Source organism: Lissotriton vulgaris, chromosome 7, assembly GCF_964263255.1.
Source record: "Lissotriton vulgaris chromosome 7, aLisVul1.2, whole genome shotgun sequence".
NCBI classification, from domain to species: Eukaryota; Metazoa; Chordata; class Amphibia; order Caudata; family Salamandridae; genus Lissotriton; species Lissotriton vulgaris.
The window spans coordinates 218,366,924-218,390,920 of record NC_141695.1 but is presented as its reverse complement, the minus strand read 5'-3'; the positions used below and the strand labels follow the sequence as shown (position 1 = coordinate 218,390,920).

Sequence of the window (23,997 nt, the reverse complement as noted above, 5' to 3'; positions counted from 1 at the left end):
TAAGTGGGACTGGGTTGGGGGGGGGGTCGTTTTTAGGTGTTGGGGGCCAGCTTTAGGGCAGAGGTGAGTGTTGGGGTAGCTTATGGAAGCAGGTAGGGTTTTAGGGCTCAGGGTAGTTGTAAGGGCTTGGGCCGGGTTGGGGGGGTTTAGAGGTGGGGGCAGAGTTTTAGGCCTCAGATTGGGTGGAGGGAGAAGTGGTAGTTTTAAGGGCGGGTTGGTTTTAGGGTTCACGGTAGGGGGGTGAGGTAGGGGGATAGGATTTAAGTGCAGATTGGAGTAGTGGTAACTTACCACGCATATCATTTTAGCAAACATACCTTTACAACAGAATTCTTGGGAAAGGCACATTTGTTGTTGTGACTACGTTATAGAGGCATGCGTGGTTCAGCCATGCGTGCTTCTGTCATACAACCAATCATCTCTAAAATGGGCTAGCACCGGCTCCAGACTTATTCCATATCAGGATGCATTCAGCATGAACAGTAGGTTATTACCAGGTATCCCAGTTGTAGCATCTACCAAATGCCTTAATATAGGATACTACATGGCTATCGAAAACACATTTTCTCGCCCAGAGCCTGCTATTTAGAGGGTCTTATCTCATGCCCCTGGTGTGGTCCTAGGTGTCTAGAACAATCTTACGAAAACCAGGCCAGGCTCCAGTAGTGGTCTGTATCTGGAAGCTGGAGTAATAGGTAATGGATGTGAAGGATAGGATGGCAAAACCTCGGCTGCATACAGGGTTTGACGAGGCCAATTGCTAATGTGGCTGTCTATTGATGCGATGATCAAGTTCGAATCACCTTACCTTTCACAAAGTAATAAAAGGAAGGGATCCTCTTAAAATGAGAGGTCTTATCTCTCCTTATGCATCTACTAGAAGTCTAAGATTGGCACATAAATGCCTCTTAAGAACATTAAGAATTAAGAGAGTCGAGATTAGGGAGGTAGATCATGTTCACATCTAGTCTTGAAGCTCTGGAATTCTGTGCCCAATGGGCTAAGGCTTCTGGAAGAGGAACCTAGTTTTAGGAAAAAGATCAAGGCATGGCTATTCCCCCATAGGCTCCCTAATTGGATCATTCACCTCTTTCTGTCAGCAATTCTCAATCAGTGCTGGAAAGCCCTAGGACAGCCATGCACTTACCAAAAACCTAAACATCCGTCAAATTTTACATAGTGGCACATGCCACCTGGGAAAGGAACCACAATAAACGACTAGAATCCAAGTCCTGGAACTTAGATCACCGACCTAAGCAAAGACACATTACTCTCTTTATGCGGGGGCTTTGTGAAGAACACCCAAGACAAGAGTTATTGGTTAAGGTTAATAGAGACAGAGAATGAGAGACACACCGTGCAGATCAGGAATGGAGTAAGACGCTGCACTGTATTAGAAAGGAGTCGAGTAACGACTGATTCCATTCGGTACATTTTAATTACGTCCACCAATGCCAGAATACATGCCGGATGCTTGCAAAAAATATCCCCCACCTTCCTCGGGAGGTCGCGGTGGTGTTGATCGGGGGAAGTTGGATTTCTCCACATGATTTGCCACGAGGAATTATACATCTGTCTTGGGAATAGGTAGTTGCTCTGCTACAAAACTGAGTCGGTAATCTGGTCAGCCTTAACATTAAACAATATATACTAGTCTCCCAAGCCTGCCCCTCCTCTAACCACACACAAAAAAAGCCACAATATGGTAGTTCAGAGTCTCTTACTGGAGAAAGGAGGTATCAATTCACTGGATGAGGAGCAGGTGGCCCTCAACCAGGCTTAAAGATTTTAATTACTGGTCATTAGAGCAGGAAAAACTATGACTGATGTCCACAGAGACCCTACGCTTGGGCAAGATTTGGACATAGGGAAGGATATGCATGGGAGACTAGTAAGTCTGCTACTTGATGCATACATTTCTGATAGGTGAGTCCTTGGGAGCTACTCTAACAAGTCATTGCCAGTTCTGACTAGAACATTTTGCCTCAAATGGTTTTGCTATAAAATGTTGGACATTTTTAGTTTTCCTGAAAATAAAAACAGTTTCGGTGAGCAAGATAAGTTTATATAGCAAAATAAAATAACAAACATTGCATACTTTAAACCAGATTTGTCACTGAAGATAAAGCAAGTAGGTTTACTTGGATTTTAACAATTTGCACAGGCTAGGTGCAGTCACTCAAAGTAAAGTGAACCGATGAGTAAGGCGGGCTGACCCACTGCCTAGTGTTGTACGCTGTGGTGCACAGAAGCAAAATATGAATGAAATTTAACAGTACAATGGATGATGCCCTCTGATCCAAAGCCCCTCGGGTTGAGTATATTATGTATGAATTTTTGGAAATAAAATATTCTGGGGAGACCATTAGTTGTCTCAAAGGCCAGACAAAAAAAAAGTTAGTAAAAAGAGATCGATGGAAAGCTCGAATTAATTGTAAGTCACTTGCAATTACTCTGGGTCTCATCCGGTCAATCGTTTTTAGGCCACTGGAGAAAATGTCTCATGCAAACGACAATTGGTCCCACGCCAAAAGAGACAGTCCAGCCCAAAATACTAACCAGGTCAAGGACTCTGGTTTGAACCATAAGAGATGTGCTGCACGGTTTCTCGACCTGCAGATGTGTGCTCAACTTCTAATTTCACGGTACATGACACAGTAAAGAGGAATACATTCCAGGCAGGTGCTCACCTGCATCCCCATTGACCCCAACAACAGTTTTGTATGGAAAACAAACCGCCAATCGGATTTTGTATGGAAACTGGCTGCAAATTTGTGTTTTTCCTCCAATATTAGATTTATGTGCTAAGTTGAATAAAGTGTGCTTCCAAAAATGCTTCCTCACAATCAAACCTATTTAACCCCAAATGTTAGTTCAATAGGTCACTTTATAGCACAACTTCAAAATGGTTTAATTACATTACACAACGTGTGGCAGTAATACAATTTTATGCAACTGGGTCATTAACCTCAGTTTCCTAACCTTAAACCACTGCTTAATTTGAGCCACTGGTTTCCGGTGCCCAGCACTTAATTCTCAACACCAGCACTTGTTAAAGTCCATCAGAGGGTGGCGATGTTGGTCTTATTTCAAAATGAGTGCAACAATTGTTTAATAATTCGATATGCATTCAAAATTACCAATACTTGCAGCCCAAGCCATTCCTATGGCTTTGAGCGGCCTGGAACGAATGCCTGAATTGTTACACTTGTGGGAGTGTGATGGTTAGTAGTTGTGATGGTAAGGTCATTGAGGGCACTGGCAAGAGCAAGGCCAATGGCTGGTGCAAGCTGCAATAGCATCTTGAAGAGGCCCTGGCACTATTTTATTTTTTTTCTAATGAAGCACTGCCCTATACTAGATTTAAAACTAAATTTAAAAGATCAACTGACAATTTCATTTTGACGTTGGTCACTGCATGTGAATCTTGCGAGTGGTTGCTTCTGTTTTGTAGTAAAAGAAGTTATCTATTTCCTCTTTGCCGTCATTTCCTTCCCTTATTGCCTATAGCTCTTAATGTAAGCTCTTTCATGTGACATGCTGAAGATCTGCCACGTGCACCTTTATGCAAACCGAAACTCATCATCCAGCACTGGTGCACACATCCCTTCTGTAGGTTTCCCTGAATGCAGCCACTCCCTACACTTCCTTCAGTCTTCAGCTCACTCAGCTCTCACACTAGGTTTATGCAAAGTCAAACACCCACCACTATCATATGCCGTGAACTGCAGGTCATGAGATTGCATCAGGCAATGCTAATTCAGCATTTCATTCTTCTGAGGTCAGCAAACTGAACTTTATTAAATTCACTAATATTAACAAATGGTATTTATAATGCTAATGAACTACAGAGTTTCAGTATGAGCTACTACAGAAAAAGTATTACTAATACAAGTAGCATTTTCCAGTTTTTTCTTGATTTTGCCATAGACTCTTCAGTTGGAATTGGAATCTCTGCATTGACACCATTTCCCAGAGGACAAACTTTTTAATGTAGTTTTTCAAAAACAGTGGGTCGTGATCCGCTACTGGGTCCGAGGCTATTTCTGGTGGGTTGCGAAAGTTCTGGTCAACAGATGAGATGGTGAACCAGCAATAAAGCTGCCTTAAATTTTGGATTTATTTTCTCACATAATGCGGTGCTTCAGGGATAGAGGTCAAATGTCAGACTAGGTCTTCTGACAAATTGCTACTTATTCTTTTAATATGGAGATTGAGGTTTAATTTATTTTCTGATTGCGAAGTAAGAGGAGTTTAAGTGAACTATGTGACAACCGTACTAGATGATTGTGGAAGGAAAGGCTGTAGGAAGTCATTTTTTGTAACACACAACAACATTTAAATACCTGTATTTATTTATTTATTAGAAAGTTTTGTATAGCGCGAACGTGACCCTTGGGTATCAGAGCACTTCACATATACAGATACAATAGGAGGGTTAGGTATACATCTTGCATATTACAACCTTTCCGAGAATGAGGTAGGCAGGTTTAAGGTTAAGCAGTAGAATGATTAATACTGATATGTGGTGGGTTAGTGTAGGATTGAAATGCAATTTCTCATAACAATGTACAATGGCGCAGTAAATTAACTACAATTTGCCATCGGCAAGTGCATATTCCAGTATAGTTTCAACCGGTGTCCGTCTTCAAGGTTATCATACATGATATTCTATTTGCCTACAGTACTGTAAATTGAAGTACAATAACAAAAGGACCAATAGTCTTTATCTGTGCCTTTCTCCTCCCGATTCTGGATAAGTATAACGCCTCTAGGTTATTCCCAGTGCAATTAGAGACTTTCTCTTTACTTCCCTTAGTAGTTCTGCTTTGGCACAACAGTGTCGTGGCGGCGGTGATGTCTCTTCTCATCTACATGAGGAACTTACTCATCAGGAAAATGTTTGCTTCCCTCTTAAAAGTTGCCGTGTTTGTAATTTTCCTAACATTTGGAGGGAGTGAGTTCCAGATTCTAGGAGCTGCCCCTGAAAAAGCTCTGTCGTAGGTTTTCTTCTTACGGAAGATGGGTGGTCTCAGCAGCGGTTCCTTGGCACTTCTGGCCGGTCTGTCTCCTCCAGATAACTCTATTTTCTGAGCCAGGTATCTTGGTGTTATGTAGTGAAGTGCTTTGTGGGCGATACATGCCATTTTAAAGTTGGATTCTCGCTTCATATGGTAGCCAGTTTAGAGCTTTCAGGTGTGGCGTGATATGATAGAGTTTCCTAGATCCGGTGATGAGCCTTGCAGCAGTATTGAGACATGCTTTTAGCGGTGCCGTGGAAATTTTAGGTAGACTTGCTAAAGTAGTGCAACCATATTCAATCCTTGAGATTACTAAGGATTGTACTGCCATTTTGAGATCTGCTGTAGAGATGAATGGTTTCACTTTCCTAAGATAGTTCAGGTGAAAGTGTGCATTTTTTGCCATAGATTTGATATGGGTTCTCATGTCAAGGTTCTTGTCTAATGTGATTCCTAATGATTTCGCTGAGTCCACTAGAGTAGGAGTGCAGTTTAGTGCTGTGATCAATTATGCCCATTCTTTCATTTCCGTGTGGTTCTTAGGTGGAGAGATTAAAAGGAACTCCGTTTTTTGTGCATTTAGTTTCAAATGGTTGCTGTACGACCAGTGTAATGACTTTAAGGCCTCGTTCATTAACATGATATCTTCCAGAGAAGCGATCTTGATGTATATCTGTGTGTCGTCTGCATACATATGATAAAGTATGTTTGCGTCTTTAAGAATTTCTGTCAGAGGTTTGCTGTGGCCCGTTCTAAATCCAGATTGGCAGTCATCTAGCAGTGTGAAATTTGGTATGCATTGGCTCAGTTGGTTTTGTACACATTTCTTGATTAATTTGGCCGGTACTGGAATATTGGTCACCGGGCGAAAGTTATTAGGGTCTGCTGTAGGTTTTTTGATGATGGGGACCACTTGGCCTGTTTTTAAGCAATCAGGGAGTATCCCTTGTGAAAGTGAGGCATTTATTATTCTGGTCCATATCGGGATGAGGATATGGTTGATTTTTTGTAGATATTTGGCAGGAAGAGGGTCATTATAGTGGTTATTTGGTTTGATATCCGATAATGTTTTGGCTATAGTATTCTGATCGTAATCCCAATGCGCTTTGTTTTTTGCCTAGTCTTGTTTAATTGCTGGGATGGGGTTGATCAATCTGTGTGATTTGTCGGGTATGTTGTCCGCCGTCAACTTAAGCTCTATTTCCAATTTATTGGCCTTGTTGGTGAAGAAGGTTGAAAATTCTTCGCAATTCAGCTGAGTTTTAGTGGTTTCTTGGGCCGTTTTGGCTAATTTATTGGATTGTTGCTTTAAAATCTCAAAAGGCTTCCCTGGACGGTTTTTAGCGTTAACTAGTTCTGATCTATTATATTCTTTTTTGGAATTGAGTATCTTTTTGTTGTACTAATTTCTAATTTTTCTGAGAGATTTCAGTTCGTTTGTAGTAGGGTGTTGTCTCCACTTTCTTTCAGCTAGTCTTAATTTCCGCCTATCATTCAATGCCCCATTGAACCAAGGGTTTTTGTCCTTTTCTGAGATCCTTTTCAATTTTAGTGGCATGGCAGTGTTGACTATGTTAGATATTGTTGTAGTGTAATGATCCGTTAGGTCATTCACATTCTGCGCATTGTCGGGAGGGTTCAGACCTTTCTTATAACTTTCTACTAGACTTTCAATATTCGCGTCCTTATTGTCCCGGGTCCACTTTTTGCATTTAATAGGCTGCGTGGTCTTATTCGGGTATTAGAAAGGTTATTGCATGGTGATCGGACCAGTCACACTGCATAACTGAGTGGATCACTATGTTCTTGTTTTTTGATATTATCCAATCCAGTGTTGCTCCTTTTGCGTGTGTCGGCTGTGTGCAAGCTTGGGTAAGATTTAACTCAGATAAAAAGTCTTTAAGAACATTGATCTGTTTGTCTTTCTTGTCGTCCCAGTGTAAGTTAAAGTCTCCCAGGAATATGTCGTTAGATTGGGTGTTAGAATTTTCCGTGATGATCTCCATTAACTGATCTATGAAAGAGGCATTATTTCCAGGAGGATGGTATAGGGCATGTAAGTTACATCTTTGAAATTCTGTGGAACGTATATTTAGACCAAGGTATTCACAAGATTCGAGGGAGTCGCATTTATTTAGGTTGATTTCTATGTCCGATCTATGTAAGTGAATGGTACACTTACATCAGAATATATCAGCATTTAAGAGTGCAAATTAAGCATTTTTATTTTCATAATGCTGTAGATTTGAAAGAAACAAAGATTTTAGTAGGATCAAAATAAAATCAAGACACTTTACTTGGTGAGGCGCAAGTGATAAATATTCACTGAAATCGGATTTCCATGCATAATCATTTGTGTGGCAGAGTTTTAACCGTAAAACAGCACGTCTGAACGTTTAGTGCCATTTCAATAGAAAATGTGCTATCTGAGGCTGTGTTAATCTGTAACAGGAAAACCCAGTGTGCTTCAAAATGCTCCACCAGCGACATGCTGCACCCTTACCACTCTCCTGCTGAATACATTTGCTACACTTGTTCTTTGTGTCAAACTAGGATTTTTCACAATCCATGGCTGCAGTGATGCAGTCTTGATGTCCACACCCCCATTCTGAAAATTGTTTCAGCACCACTGGTGCAAAGGTGCAGAACGATTTCCCAAAGTCCACTTTTAAAACAAACCCTTGAGTATTCCCGAGCAAGCTGGGTTTTTTTTTCCTTGCGAAGGCCTTTTTAAACAGAGAATGTTCTCGCTATACATGATCATACACAATCATCCCACATCTGTATAGCTTTGAGACATAAATTGAGAAATATAGATGTGGCCTAATGACCAGACCTGCCAACCTTAGGTACCAAGTTGGAGTCTTGGTATTGGCTAAACATTCTTTGATTCTGAGCAAATCACTTGATCTCCCGTGCTTGAAATAAAAAGAATGCAGCCTTGAGTAATGTTATCTGGTGCTTATGTAAAACTTTACAAAAGCCTTGGACCAGGTCTGTGCTATATAAAACTGCAAATTATATAGAAAATGCACACTAGGCCTTACCTCATACTCGGCTGCAGAAGGGTTTTTCAAATTTGCTAAAATCACTGGTATTAAACACCAAAATGTTTCAGAAGCCTTGTGGATTTAGTGAGCAAGCACCCCGCTCTGAAAGGTGTTTGAGCTCCAAACTCCAGTGCAGGTCACCAGCTACCACATATGTGCAGATCAATATCTTGGCCACAGTCCGATAAAGACATATCAAAGGGTGGGCTCAAGGCTGTGGTTATTTACAAACAAGTGCTGAGAGGAATGTAAAAAACATTTAAACACTATTTTGTTTTGGTAATTCATAGCAAATTGAAAGGATGCCTACTATTACCTTAAAAATATCACCCCGGCCTCAAGTCTGTTAAAGCCAAGTGGGTCACGAAAGTTTGTCGCTCTAATAATTGGGTACTGGTCCTATAAAGTTTGGGAGGCACTGCTCTAATGATTCTCCCCCATCTGACTTTTTGCTAGGATAATTTTTTTCCTGAGCTACTATTTTAGCATGTGGCCCTTTGCTCCTGGTGGGAATCACCTCAAACCTCGTGCAACTTGGAGAGAAAGTAAAAACGCACCACTACTGAGCCCGCGCCGTGCTTTTACCGTCATATCAAGACATGGATGTTTTTCAAATTGTTCCTCTATAGTTTACAACGCAGAATCCGGACCATTATTCTAAGTGCTCTCTCTCTTTGCTCAACAACCCCTCCTAAAAATCAAAAGCCACATCAAGTCACTTCTATCTGCCTCTGGGATCACTGTACTAAGATTCTTTTATCCTCTTTCGCACAACTGGATTTGGTGAAACACACTTTACAAATAGAATTTAACATATAGTGTAAATAAGACAGCGATTGTAGGTTAAAGTTTTCAGATGACGCATGAACAAAAATAGGAATGTAAAGCAATGTCCTATTGTGTTTTGTACTCTTTAAATACATAAATACCTTTGTCCTACAGAAAATATTCCATATTTTTTCGGGAAATGCGAAACATCATGTAGATGGGGTTGATTTGTTCACATGATTGGGTTGTGTAGAATTGTACTGGTTCAGGTGATTAGCAGAGAGTAGGGAGAAGCAGTTTTGCTTTGAAGCTACAACATCATGCCCTGGGCATGCATCTCTGCCCAAAGAAAAACTGCATGCACTACTGCTGGGCAGAGATGTGCCCTCTACTAGGAAAGAGACGCATCGCAATTTCTTAGATGGAAACTGGAGTAGGGTGTCCAGGTGTCCCGGATTTGCCAGGACGGTCCCGGATTTTCACCAGCTGCCCAGCAGATTTCAGGAAATGTAGCTCATGTCCCTGTTTTTATAGAGGGTTGACTGAAAACAGCGGGAGGTGATGGTTTTACAAAGCAGGGATAGTTGCAGTTGTTTCAAGAAAGCAATTTAATTACCAGACAAGCTACGGGGTTTAACCCGTTGACCGCGGAGCAAATTCTGCCACGGTATGGGTGATTTAATCAGTGGGCGGGGTTCGGATGGCCCCTGGCTGTCATCCGCACACGCCCGCCATCACGTGGGACAGCCTGGGACCGTCCACAGCACCAAAGGGATTAAAAATTGCATTTTATTTATGTCCCTACTGCCTATTCTGAGATTATCTGCTGATTAGCACGGTCATTCTGTGCGCTCACTTGAAGTTAAATTTGAGTCCTTCTATTTTTGGGAAATGTCCCGGTTTTTGGATTTAAAATTCTGGTCACCATAAACTGGAGTCCCGGTCTACTACCACTGGCTTAGGGATGTAGCAATGAATTATAGCCCAAAAAAGGCCCAAGATTGCTATTCGAATGGACTATAAACTTAAACATGATCTTGAAAGTTAAAGCTTAATACAATTTTGAATTTAGTATAATAATGAGTGTCCGCAGATGATCACGTTATATAGTCTAAAATGTTACTATAACTTTCCTTAATGCCCACTATCTTGTGTAATTTTTTTGTGCAAACCTGTGCTTTTAGCAAACAATGCAACCATTTAATTTGTTTTCGTAAACAAAATATTGTATAAATCCTTTCTGGGATTTTAGTATTCTGTCCTAAGATAACTGATAAAAAGTTATTTGTAACAGGAAAACCCAGGTGGTAAAACTTTGTGTTCTGCGTACAAAGACGAATATTGTGCGACTAGTTGTCGGGTCTTGTATTTACAAAAATGAAGAATCTGAATTTGTAACAAAAGCCACTCTGTGGTGCCGTTACAAAAGAATGAGGTATTTGATTCCCAGTTAAAACATAATCCGCTTCATGATTTTGGTTACATGACCGAGGAAGTTCAGGTAATCACCTGGAGGATATTTCAGGAACGGTCTTGATCTGCTCTAATTTCGATTACCATGGGTGAAAGCAGTAGAGGGTTTAAGGAGGGGCCTGGTAGGATTCCAACCTGAGGGGGGTCAGCATTTACCACACAGGCAATTATCGGTACCTTTGTCTCTCGCCTCTATGTATCCCCTCCCATTGGCTGCAATGACATTAGATGCAACCAAGGCCTTCGACAGAGTGAATTGGATCTACCTGTCGAAGGCCTAGAAGAAGTTTAACATAGGGGAAAAATTTCGTCATATGGTACGGTTAATCTACCAGAATCCCACAGCTAGGCTGATGGTCAATGGGAATATCACTGATTCGTTTAAGATCACAAGAGGAACCAGACAGGTCTGCCCACTCTCCCCCACCTACTCGATCTTTACATCGAGCCATTTGCCCAACGGCTCAGGGCGGACGCTAATATAGCGCCATTTAAGTATGAAGAGTGGGAGAGGAAGGTAGCCCTGTGTGCCGATGATATCCTGTTTTTTTTCGACGGATTTACAATCTGCTTTCCCAGCAGTCATTAGCTTGGCCTGGAAGTTTGGCTCTGTATCTGGATACGAGATCAATGCTACAAAAACCGAAATCATGACCTGGAATTTGTCAGAGTCGCAGCAGGGTTACCAGCCTAGCTCCAAAATGAGATATCTGGGAGTCCAGGTGGTTAAGGACATCACAAAGATGGCCCAGATCAACTTAGCTATGGTGGCATGGGAGTGTAGAATGCTTATGAAATCTTGGGCTTTTCTTCCACTATCAATCTTGGGAAGAACTAACCTGGTTAAGATGATGATACTCCCAAAGATCTTTTTTAATTGTATCCCCCTTTATTTTGAAAAATCAACGATTGCGAAGCTTCAGAGTGACATAAATTCCTTCATCTGGGCAGCCAAGACATCTAGGATTGCTTGGAAAAAGCTGAAGCGGAAAAGAGAAAAGAGTGGCCTGGCCTTACCAGATCTCCAGCTATATGTTTGGGCTTTCCAGCTCTCACATTCACGTATGTTATTGAGAATGCCCGTGGATACTGGGGCTGGAGGAATGTTTTTGGCCATGCTAAGGGATGTTAATTTGCCAGAAAACGGGGTTTTGTTTAAATTTGGGGACCCAAAATAAAAAAAAAAAAATTTAGGGTGAAGGTTCTTCAGGGGGTAGCTAAAACCTGGGCCCATGTTAGCGGGGCAGTGGGGCTCGATTATTTTTCCAGCTTAGCTCCACTTTGGGATTCTCCTGAAACCCCAGAATGTTTAAGGGACAGTTTGACAAAACCCTTGAGTGATGCTGGGCTTTTGGTTTGGAGGGACCTTCTGGTTGGATTCACCATTATCCCTTGGGAACATCTCCAGGATAGGGTTGGGGAGGACTCTCCAGGTTTAAGCATTATTAACTTGCAAGCTGGGTCCATTCTCACCCGCGGAAGCATGCCTTGGGATGCGGCAGGATTTTAGAACATCAGCTCATGACCAAACCCCCAGGGAAGAAGTCTCCCTTTGGTATCAACCCCTGTTAGAGGAAGTATATGGTGAATTTAAGCTTGTTGAGGAATTGTGGGGAGGGGGGGGAATGGGGGGGGGGGGTCTTTGCCCACACAAGATAGTACTAAACTTTGGCAGAAATCATGTAAGATTTTACATGAAGCATTGAAACCAGCTTGGCTAAAAAGAAAATCACTTGTTCACCATCCACAGGGCCTTTTTTACTCCCCATAAATTGACAAAAATCTCAGATGGGCCACCAGTTAGTTGTAAAAAATGTGGCCTGGTTTCCGCGTCGGATATCACATGTTTATGGAATGTCCTTCTCTCGCTTCTTTCTGGCAGGAGGTTGGAGATTTTTGATTAGTGTTTTTGGCTGTGCTATTAATGTAGATTTGCCTTTAATAATATTTGGTCTCATAGAAAACATTACGGGGCCTGCGGAAACTCTGCTTTTTTACTCTGTCTTGCTAGCTAGGAGGCAAGTCTTCATAAAGTGGACTGAATCTAGTCCTCCTAATTTTGCGGACTGGCAGTCATCAGTTTTAGCAGTCTCCAAATTGGACCTGGCCAGACAGGGAAGTAGCAAAAAGAAGGCATTTTGGAATCCTTTGCAACTTATATGGGATTCTCAGATGAGGTGAAATCGTGGGTCCCCCCCCCCACCCCACCCCCCCTAAATCCTATGATTATGCTGTTAATACTCTTCAGGCTAAGCCGTGTGTTACCAGATATTGTGGTGGTTTATGAGCAAAAGTCAACTAGCCTTGAGCTTGCTCAAAGGGGTATCTTAGTGGGTCCTTCATTTGATACCCAGGGTAGCTCTGGTACCAGTAGGCGGGCCCCATTCCTACAGCCTACAATCCTCAGGTTATGAGAGTGAGTACAGACGCCCAGGGTGGATATTGAGGGGAGATAGATGGCGAAGGAGGACAAAAAATAAATAAATTATCTGTACCTTTGTCATGCAGTACTTTACCACACCGGTATATACATATACTTTTTAATAACATCCTGTTTATGTTGATTTAAAAAAAAGTCATTATAGGGTTCAGGGAGGAGTAGAGGTAAACTGAGGTATGGGTGACAAAGCTGTGGGGGTGAATAGAGGTAAAGGGAGGCGAGGTTGGCTTGAGGGTTCAGTGGTGGGTAGAGGTAAAGGGGGGTGGGTGACCAGGGCTCAGGGAAGGGTGGAGGTAAAGTGGGGTGAGGGTGAATTTAGGGTTTAGGAGTGGCAGTGGTAAAGGGAGGCGAGGGAGACTTCAAGATAGAGACCTAAAAAGGGGGCAAGTACATTGGTAATGGCCAAAAAGTACATAGAGAAGGGGACGTTCACAGCAGCATGGATCATAATATGGGTCTTGTTTCTTAAGCCTTGTAGGACTGAAGTTGGGGGGAGGGGCACAAAGGAGGAGTCATTTTAATTTCCTCCGAAGGCCCGATCAGATTCACAGAAATATATGAAAATGTACTCCTGAATCCCCGGAGAACATCCTCAAATTTCTGGAAATTCCCAAAGTTGTCTATGGGGACTTTTTGGAAGCTGCACCTGTACCAGCTGGTATCCTTTTAGGAATGCGACCTACGACCTTACTAAAAGTATAAAAAATACAGAGTACTAACCCATAGATAACCTCAACTCTAATTGTGCCACTGCACATTAACCTTTATTTACAAACCCCTTAGAACCCATACCAATTCTGAGATGGTTGCTTTCCTATTCCCTCCCAGGATATGGATTTGCACAGCACATCAGGCAAATATTACACCAAGGCCAGAGTTGGACTGGACTGTGGAGAGGTTGTGAATATTCACAAACATGCTCATTTGGGGGTGTGGACACAGCTGACAGGGCCTTCCTGACCTCCAACACAGGGCCTTCCTGACCTCCAACACAGGGGAAAATGTATATGTTAGTAAATCCTGTAATAAGTCAATGAAGGCCAGCTTTTATTTTTGCATTCTGGGACTTGTAGTCTGGAACTTGTAATGTGTCTGTAATGGGTTAACCGGGCTACCAGTTCCCTCGTACATCGAGCTGAACATCCCAAAAGCTCTGGGTATGGGGCGCATTGCAAGGCATCAGCTAAACCCGTATTGAACGTTTTAGGGTCCAAAAAAGAATCCTACATCTTCAAAAATAGGAGTCAAACAGCAGTATTGATTGAAAGAGTTTAAAATAACACCGCGTGTAGAGCTAGAAAAATATTTGCCACTTGCAGAGGTAAAGTGTCCATTTTCATAGCAGAGTTTGATACCAGAGTGCATGTTTACATTGTATCTTGCGTCAGTCTGCATGCCGCACTTCACTTGACTTTCCCACACTGTGTGCAATGTTTGTCAATGTTTGAAACTGTGATTATTGTACTGAACTTTATCTTTTGTTCTTTGGTGTCTTTTTTCCCCTCTTATCTGCTCTTTTCCATTCTCTTCTGTTTTTCTTATTCCGATTGCATATTTTATTCATGTTAGCATCTTTTTCTATTTTTCGACTGATCTGTGATAGTTATTCAACGTTTTGGTACTTTTCCGTGGAAAAATATAAAAGTGTGAGAAACAAAACAAAAAAAATTGTTTTAACACTATTGACAAAGCCAATATTTTTGGCTTTTGTATAGTGAAACGATTTTCTCAACCTTCACTCAGGGAGACAGAGCAACAGTACTGTCAACCCTTTTTTTCTTCTCATTAGATTACAAAAAACTATTCGGATTACTTCATGCTGCCTCAGTTTGCAAGAGACTACTCCTAACACTTTAGCCTTTATTACCTCTCGTGAAATTACACCAAATACATTACCCTTAGTTACACTTTAAACGGGGGCTACTTGCATTACTTTACGTCTCATTACATCTTAGAAGGCAATTACTTGGATTTCCAGAAGCTACACGAGATTTCAGTGGGAGAGAGAAGAAGATTACTTCACTTGATTCAGGAGGAGGCGACTGGGATTACTTTTTGTTACATCCTGGTAAGGAATTCCAGAATACTTGGATAGGTTACAGATGAGAAGTTTATTCTTCTTAGATGGTTAGATAGGTTTTCCAGTATACATGTAATCAATGCCCCACCAGGAGCATCCTCTCTGCTGCTCAGCCCAGGATCCAACTGACAGTCCACTCACAGCATACCAAACATTCCAATGACATCATATTCACACCAACATTCCACTCACACTGGCTGAACAGCAGAGGCAGAGAAACAGGGAAGATGTAAGGTTAAAAACCTTAGATATAACACTTCTCTAATCATAACATTTAACAAGGAAGTACTCCAATCATTTTATCTTTTAATGCAGAAGGAAATTTTTTGACTTTGTTTACCCAGAGATTACCACATGATTATTTAACTTGCAGCACACCACTTCCCCGGCATTAAATAATACAAGCTTCCTTTAAATAATTCACTCAGCATTCGATCACAGAACACTACCACAGTATTATTTCATCCAGCAGCAGATAACAGAAGAGCTAGATGAATGACCTCTCACCTTTAGTAATACAAGCTCCCACCATGCTAACCGCACACCATAACATAACATGTGTATTTGTAAAGCGCACGTATCACCCAAGCTAGGGCCTCAAGGTGCTGAATAACAGATGTTTGTTACCCAACTCAATGGTACACATGTTATCGACCTCACATGGATGAAAGGCTGAGTGGACCCGCCAGGATTTGAACCTGTGACCATGAGGTCGAACACAGGCCCCTACGGTAGATGCATTAGGCCACTAAACCACCAGACCCGGCTGGTCTGCCATGCACTGAGCTGTGTGCCAATCTGGAGACCGACACAGCTTCATTTGTTTTCCTCTCCAAGCCACTTTCTCTGCAGGCCTTATGATGAACTTTCAATTCCTGTGAGTGAGCTGCGAATAACAGGATGTGTTCCTGCTCGCCATACCTAAAAGGAAGTGTTTTTCACCTCAAATAAAACCCTTTCAACACACAAAAAGTTTCTCATCCTAACCGGGTACTCATCTTTTACCAGTTTTATACGTTTCTCAAAAGGACCACTGACATTTTAAGAAACTATTTTTTTTATTTAAATGATGGATTTGCAGCACTTTTCATATTATCATCATCATCATCATCATCATCATCATCTGCAGACACCAACAAAAGACTTTATTGTAGCTTCACCAGACCAATATTTCATATAACACTACACACAGGGTGCAGCGCAATATCAGACGGCTCCCAAACTGTTCCATGTCATATTATTGCCTGTCATAACACCACATTTTAAAGAATAGAGAATGTTGACCAGATGTTAATATACCCAATAATAGGGAAAGGTCATTTTTTTTTTGACAAACAAAACTCGAAAGGGTTGTGTTTCAAGAATGCTTATGTTGACATCAAACACAGATTAATCTAAAACATGATGTACTGAACTTGCAGTATTCTCGAATTGTCATAAGTGAAAAATAATTATAGAATGGAACAGACTGATTTGCAGGTTTGTTTCTTACTGGAAAGTGGGGCTTTCTGTGGTCCAGTGACTTTAAGGCACATTCAACTCAAAACTAGTCAATATTGGGATATGCAGAATAAAAGAGGTGGACCACTTATTAGAAAAAAGTGTGCCTATGCTGCTTATTTCTCTTCAGGTTGCATAAACTATATGACTCCGAGAGCTAGAAAGATGTGCAAATAAAATTGCTTTACTACATATCAAGGCAAGGCAAAAACATGGATTATTAGATAACGAAATTTAAATATCTTATGCAGAATGTGTATAATTTTCTTTCTTATATAGCCTATGTAATTTTTAAAGCATCGGAACCCCTTTTAAAATTGTGCGTAATAATTTCAAATTAGCTAGATTAGAATGCCAAGGAATTTGCAACACAATTGGTCATCAATTATACAATACGTACATATTGTTTGCTTTGCGATTTGCAATTAATTGTAGTGTAATCCAGCTACATAAATTGGTGCTTCATGGTCACGTAATATCATTGACCTTGATAATGCAACTCTGAAAAGAAATGCTAAAGAAACTTTTATTGCAAACAGTGTTTTAAAAGCTTGTGGTGCAGTCCAAGTTAAGTCACCATCTTAACATAGCTCTTTTAAAGGGAAATCTGCCCACGAGCCAAGAGAAGTCTTAACAATTCAAACAAGGGGAGGATAAAGTTGTCCAAACAGTGAGATTATAAGAAAGGAAGAAGAGGACCTTCAGATTGCAAGAAGTAAAGAAACGCTTTCATCCGAGTAGGCTGAGGACATGCGAATTCTTGCTCATCTCAGGAGCCAAAAATGGGAAAGAGGCTTAAATTGGCAAAGACGGGCACATCCAGGACACATTTGTTAGTTAGCATGACCAGAAAAACATGGCTGAAGCAGGCTACATTCATGGTAATAAAATTATGTATTTAACAGCTACCTATCCGACAGTAGTACTCAGTGAGAACTTTTCTACAGAAAATTTGATGCTAAAGAGCTTCTAAAAGCAGCCAATCACAGGGAGGAACCATCGCTCTGCATACAAAAACATTAGTTTGCCCGGCTTGCACCTATAGAGACCTCACAAAAGCTATGGTCAATTATAAAAAATACACATTAAGAAACAGAAAAAAAAGGTCCAATGGCAATTTAAGAGGCTGTGTCACACGGGTAAAGAAGCAGTGTCGGGGAAAGAAACTAGACATATGAAGAACAAACATCTGAGAGCAAGTGGGGAATTTCAAAGACCTAGACAAAGCAGGAAGGTTGGAAACCAAGAACCCAAAGTAACATCTCAGATGACTGATGGATTCAGCAGTACATGGAACATAATCTTCCAAAGTCACTGATCTTCTGAGTTACAGCCACATGCTTCCCTCAGGCCCCATCTCTTACCATGGACAGAGGGCGAGGTGCTCCATCTTGTATTTCGGAACAGGAGGGCCGGCGCGGAGGGACGGCGGACTCCATCCTGGGCAAGGGCTCACTGCAAAGAGACAAGAATGGAATGTTTACAGTGCAAAGGGATGCATCAGACACAATCTCCTTCTTCGAAATTTGCATAAAACCTGTATTCCAAGGTTAGTCTGGCAACAGAGACATGGGCAAGCGAATGCCATCAATATCAAGTTGAGGACCAAGAGGTGTGTGAGAGGAAGCTGCCAATTCAGTCTCCAACAACCTTTGTGAATTTATACCCATGAATCGACATACAGACCACCAAGAAATTAGAGTGCCAGAGAAAGGGAGAGAGACAGCAAAACATAGGAACTGTGTAGGAGGAGAACGTATGGGAGGAGGGCAAGCAGGGAGCAAGCAGATAAGCAACTGAGACAGCAAAGAGGGTGGAGGAAAGAACAGCTAGAGAGAAGAGAGTAAGACGCAAGAGAGCAGGAGATAAAGGAAAGAGAGAGAGGAGAAGAAAATGGAAAGAGTGAGAAGGGAGAGTGGAAATAGAAGGAAGGGAAGAAACCTAAGGGAGAGACCCACGAGGAAGGATCAAACTCTATATGAACTTAGAAAAAGAAAGAGTGTCCACTTGGCATCCAATCTATTACTATCGCACCAGAGAAATCCAGGAAATCCAATCAACAAAGAGCAAGAAAAACAGGACTGGCCACAACACCCATCATTATAAGCAACAGCAGACCAGCTACATCAAAGAACATCCACAGAGGGGGGGGGGCTTACCATCAAGATAAACATCAACACCAAGAATTGCAATGAAAACAGACACACACAGGGGAAAGCAAGCCTACCAGAACTAACCCCAGTACCAGGGAACATGTACAACCAAATCCACTATGATAAACTCATCAGAAATAGCTGAAAACATGTAAAATCACACCTGACCACCCTGGAAATTATGAGCTAAATCAAATCCATCATGGCCAAAAGAGGATGTGAGAAGCTACCGGGATGAACCTTAACATTAAAAAAAATACATGAAACCAACTCCCCAAAACCAACTCAAACACGAAGAGATGAGTTAAAAAAAAAAAACAAGTTTAATCCCACCACTCAGAATTATGGATGAAACCAAACCCACTAAATGAAACTGTAATACACAGTGTGTAAAATCACAGAAATAACTCCCAATCAAGAAGTATTTGTAGAGCCCAGCTTGTCACTCGAGAGGGTGTCCTGGGACTTGCAGTGGGCCTCAATCAGAGTCAAGTCCTGTGCCACTTCATGAAGTCAGTGAGCAAGGGGGAGAGGGTGGGGGGGGTATGCTCCAGGCTTTGGCGGCGAGATGGGAAAAGGAGCGTCCCCTGGCACAGCAGGGACATATACAAGGGATCTGTGCTAGGGCGACACGTGCGGAGGTTCCTGGAGGGTCGATGAGGTACATTTGGTGATTCAAATTGGTGGGTCCTTATTCGCGGAGGACTTTGTATGGCTGGGTCATGAGCTTGAAATGGCATCTCCTCTGGACCAGGAGCCAGTGGAGGTTTTTCAGGTGCTGGGTGATAGGAGTGCTCTTGGTTAGGTTGAGGATCATTCTGGCGGCTGCGTTCTGGATCATCTGGAGTCTTTGCACAAGTTCGGTGGTGATGCCTGCATAGAGTGCTTTGTAGTCCAGCCAGCTGGCGATGAGGGTCTGCATTACCGTTTCCCTGGTGACGATGGGGACCCATTTGAAGATTTTGTAGAGAATGCGGAGTACGTGGAAACCGGCTGAGGAGATGGCATTGACCCGACGTTTCATGGAGAGTTTGCTGTCAAGGACGATGCTGAGGTTACGGGTGTGGTGGGGGGGTCTGGGAGATGACGGTCACCACAGGTCGGTCCAGAGGTCAGCATTTTTGCCAAAGACGAGAACTTCCATTGTATCAGTTTTGAGTTTAAAGCAGTTGTCTGTCATCCATGCGAGACATTATTCATACAGTTGTGGAAGTGTGACTTCATCGCAGTGGGGTCAACGGAGCAATAGGACGAGCTGAGAGTCGCTGGTGTAGGAGATGATGAAGTAGTGTCATCAGACTAGGTCTGTGAGAGATGTCATGTAGACATTGAAGAGGGATGGGCTGAGTTATGAGCAGTGGGAAATGCCACAAGACGTGCTTGGCATGTGAAAGGACGGAGGCAGAATTTCTGGGAGAGTTCTGAGAGAAAGGAAGCCATCCATTTAAGTGAGTCAGTTAGGCCAATCTGGCATAGGCAATTGAGGTGTGTGGTGGAAGACTACGTCGAAGGCTGCAATGAGGCCGAGGAGGATCAGGACGGCTGATTCTCATTTGTTGAGTACGGTGCAGGTGTCATCTGTGGCCTCAATTAAGTAGGTCCAGGGTGGGTGGGGTGCAGGGGAGGCATGAGAGCGGGAAAGTGAATGGCTGGGGGTGGGGGGGAATGGCAAGGGGTGGCAGCGAAAGGCAGTAGAAACCAGACAGGCAAGGCTCCTACAGGCAATAGGAGACCTTGGCACTGGCAGAAGGCTATGAGGGCAACAGAGGGTCTGGGCGCTTGTCCTGGGGGTAGTGCCATTAGCATTCCTGCTGCTGGTAGTCTGCAGTCGCTGGCGGCAGTCCGGCATCTTGCAGAGAGAGCTGGACCTGCTACAAACCCAGAATGGTATGCCATCAAACCCATCCAGTATCAATTAAAATAAATCAAAATCTGAATGCACCCGAATTAGCCAACACAAGGAAACTGGAAAACCTGCATTAACCAACATCCGAATACATGGACAAACAGACCCACAATGCCAACTTGCATCCAGAAATACAAGAAAACAAACTAATCCGCATCCATTAAAAAACAGAAACATAGGCCAACTCACACTGACCAGGATCAGCAAATACTTAGCAACATGATATGGCAGCAAAGCAGGAACAACCAAATACATGGGATGTGGCAAAACAAACCACCAGGAACACACCAGATACTAGGAAGCATGGAAAAAATTAAACCAACCACTATAATCCCATTGAAGGAGTATGTGTGAATCCAAACCAACTAGAATCGAATGACAGGACCAACCAATAGACTGCAATATTTGTAGAATCCCAGGAGGAAAAAAGAGAAAATCATCAGCATCACGAGTTGTGTGTAAATCCTGATGTACCAGGACCAACTTCACCAAAGATGAACATACAGCACAATCAAACAAAAAACAAAGAAATATTGATTAACTCAATCTCATCAGGACCTAAATACCTACAACAATATGAAGCAAGCTATCCCAAGAGGAGCAATCCAATACACTAGGACCAAGAGGAGTCCAGGTTTCACCCCTACCATTAAACCTGGAGGCAACCTACCAGGATCAACTGGTATATGGAAATAAGAGTGCCACTAACATCCTCTGAACGACATACAAAGAGGCACTTGTGAAACTAGTTTATAAACATGAGCAAAACATGATTATAACACAAACTAAGCCAAACCTACTGTGAAGATTCAATTTTTTTTTTAAATGAACCAATTCAAAAACATCAACTCGATACATGTATCGAAGTAGACCTGACACAAGCAAACAATAGTCTGAAATGACATTCCAACCAAAACTAACCAGAAGTAAACCCCATCAAGAGGCATGGACGGAATCATTCATGAGAATAAACCCAAACACTGGCCCTTCTGATGCCACATCAGGAGGATTAAGAGACCCCGAGACTCAACACCAAGAAATGCATGGATCCAAACTCTCATGCTCAACCAACATCTAGAAATGTGTGCAGAACTACTAAACCCACTAGGACCAACTACCATCCAGAAATGTCAGTGAAACTTAATAGATCAGATCAAGCAATACTGGAGAGTGAGACAGAGTGGGTGAGTGAGAGTGTGAAAAAGAGTGAGAGCGAGTGAGATAGACAGTGAGAAAGGGTGTGTGTCTGTAGTCAGAGGCACCAACCCAGAGACCCTGACAAATGTGAAACCAGTCCCCTGAACAAATGGCAGGTGCCATATGAAAACTCAAACACTCCTCATTCAAACACCATAGACATGATTTTATGATTTGTAAGGCACGATTTCAGAGCCAATGCCACACACACATACATCTACAAAGACAAGTTTGATTGTTCGCACACGCGGCTCAGAGAAACCAATACACTCAATTACTGTAGTTAATATGATGCAACACAAATGTTGTCACCAGTCACCATTCGCACCAACGAACTACCCCGCGCTCCCCCATACTCAGAGCACCATCGCGCGCTCAAAGGTAAGGAAACATTTAAGAGACTGGTTTCACAGCCTGTTTTAACCACTTTTTCAATAGCCTTTCTTTCCTCCCAGACAGTGCCCTGCATTCCTGACCTTACAGTGAATCTCACAATACCACGTTTCTGGGCCGGCTTTACCCAATCGCCTGCCTGTCTTCCACTACCCTCACAAGGGGTAAGTTATTCCCAATGTACTTCCCTCCACCATGTATGTTACAGCATGTGCATCAGTACACATTCACTGAATTCCATGTTTTTTCTCCTCATCACCTTCACAGCACCCGGGTGGGTCCCCTGTGAGTTTTTTTTATTTACATTACATTCACGGTGCCTCTGCGTCTCACACCAGGCAGGATAAACCCTCCTTTAGGTAATTTGACGTACAACGATTCCATTAACTTACAAGCAGTTTCCCTAATAGGGCCACATGCGGACATTATGATCCTACTCTTTCTTTTAGGTGTCCCAACACTGCTAGGTCCTGAAGAGACCCAATATACTAACTGGGTCGAAACGCCGTCAACAGTTTAAAAAGGCGAACCAAAACGCAGCATTTATGATTGTATAAAGTGTTGTGGTTCACATTATTATATTTTCGATGGTCGCTGAAATGTTCTAAAATTGAAACCTTGCACAAATGTCACTTGAAATGTTACTTTTTACGCTCAATTGTTCTTTCACTGGGACACCAGACACTATCGTCTAATGTTTAGCCATTTTACAGCATACTTGTCTACTTAGATACTCATGTATGTATTTTGTTATTCACTTATTTTCTATATAAATAATTTCAAAAATTGACTGAACCTTAAATGTGTGCAGTTCGCTTTCTTTCGGACATCTCCCCAACCCTTTGCATTGCCCTTGTGCATAACTCTTAGAAATATTCCTTACTATTCCACGGGAGCCATTGTTTCCCCAATAGCTTTCATACCCAGGCTCCCCGTGAGTAGGGTTCCCTTGTTGCTTAGTCCCAACACAAATGAATGGCATGAACATTACAGAAACACACATAGAAGTAGAGCATGATTACAATAGAAAAGAAATCGGCCATTAATGGTTTTTCAGGCTGAAGAGATTTAATTTAAGACTAAACTTTTGATTTTTTTTTTTAAACAGTGTATATCATCATGCAGAGATAATTGAACTGGCAAATTATTCATGGATTGATCCCAACTAGGCTTTGCATTTTGGAGGTAGCACCACTCATGGTGTAGCCCATGTTGTCTCAGGCACGTGACCACTCCTATTTGGGTCCAACCAGCGGCCTATGAATCCAGGCACAAAGGAGGCGCAGGGTCCCTACTTACATGACAGATATTCACTAAATCCACAGCGGGAACCAGTTCTTGCAGTCACACGCAGCGTGCTGGAAATAACAGGATAATTTAATCAGTTGAATTTTGTGATTGACATCCCTCAGTTCTAACTCCCTAATCCACCGCAAGCCAGACCGAGGGTAGACACACTGGAAGGCATTTCCTGTAAGGGGATGTAAAGGAACAGCAGAGATGTGTGACCAATGCTCAATTTTGGAACATGGTTCAGGGATGCGACTCTACGTCAGCAAGCGTCTATGTCCACAGCAACACCATTGTGGATCAAGGGAGCGTACAAACAAACAACTACTTGAGACTCAATTTGTTCAGACAATTTAAAATGACCAATCATGGGGCTTGAATGGTAATACACTAAATGGATGAGAGGCAGATCATCCTAGACAGCAAATTTTTAAAGTGTGAACTTTCACTTTTCTTGCTTAAAAACGAAATAATGGTCGATATGTTTTCACGTTTGGAAAACGCAATTGGTGAGTGGCTTTTTACTAGATTAGTTTAATCAAATGTCATTTTGGAAGTCGTTCTTTGTGTCCATCAGAAAAAACATAAACAAAGTACTACTGGCTAAATGTATACCATCTAGACTCAAACGGACACATTTAAACACCAAAAGCCCGTCCCAACCGTTTTTTCAGCAACCCACAGGCTACCCACGGTATCCACTAGAAACCTTTAATTTATCGGCTG

The 23,997-nt window shown here is 42.2% G+C and overlaps 1 protein-coding gene across 1 annotated transcript in view; it reads right to left on the bottom strand.

The window, feature by feature from the left end:
• The window catches only part of ARHGAP33 (Rho GTPase activating protein 33), a 396,382-nt gene that overhangs the window by 269,461 nt on the left and 102,924 nt on the right, over nucleotides 1-23,997 (bottom strand). Inside the window, exon 2 of the mRNA XM_086929989.1 lies at nucleotides 17,697-17,787. Coding sequence (XP_086786115.1) covers nucleotides 17,697-17,771 — 75 coding nt within the window. The 5' untranslated portion in view covers nucleotides 17,772-17,787. The remainder of the gene's footprint in view (nucleotides 1-17,696; nucleotides 17,788-23,997) is intronic.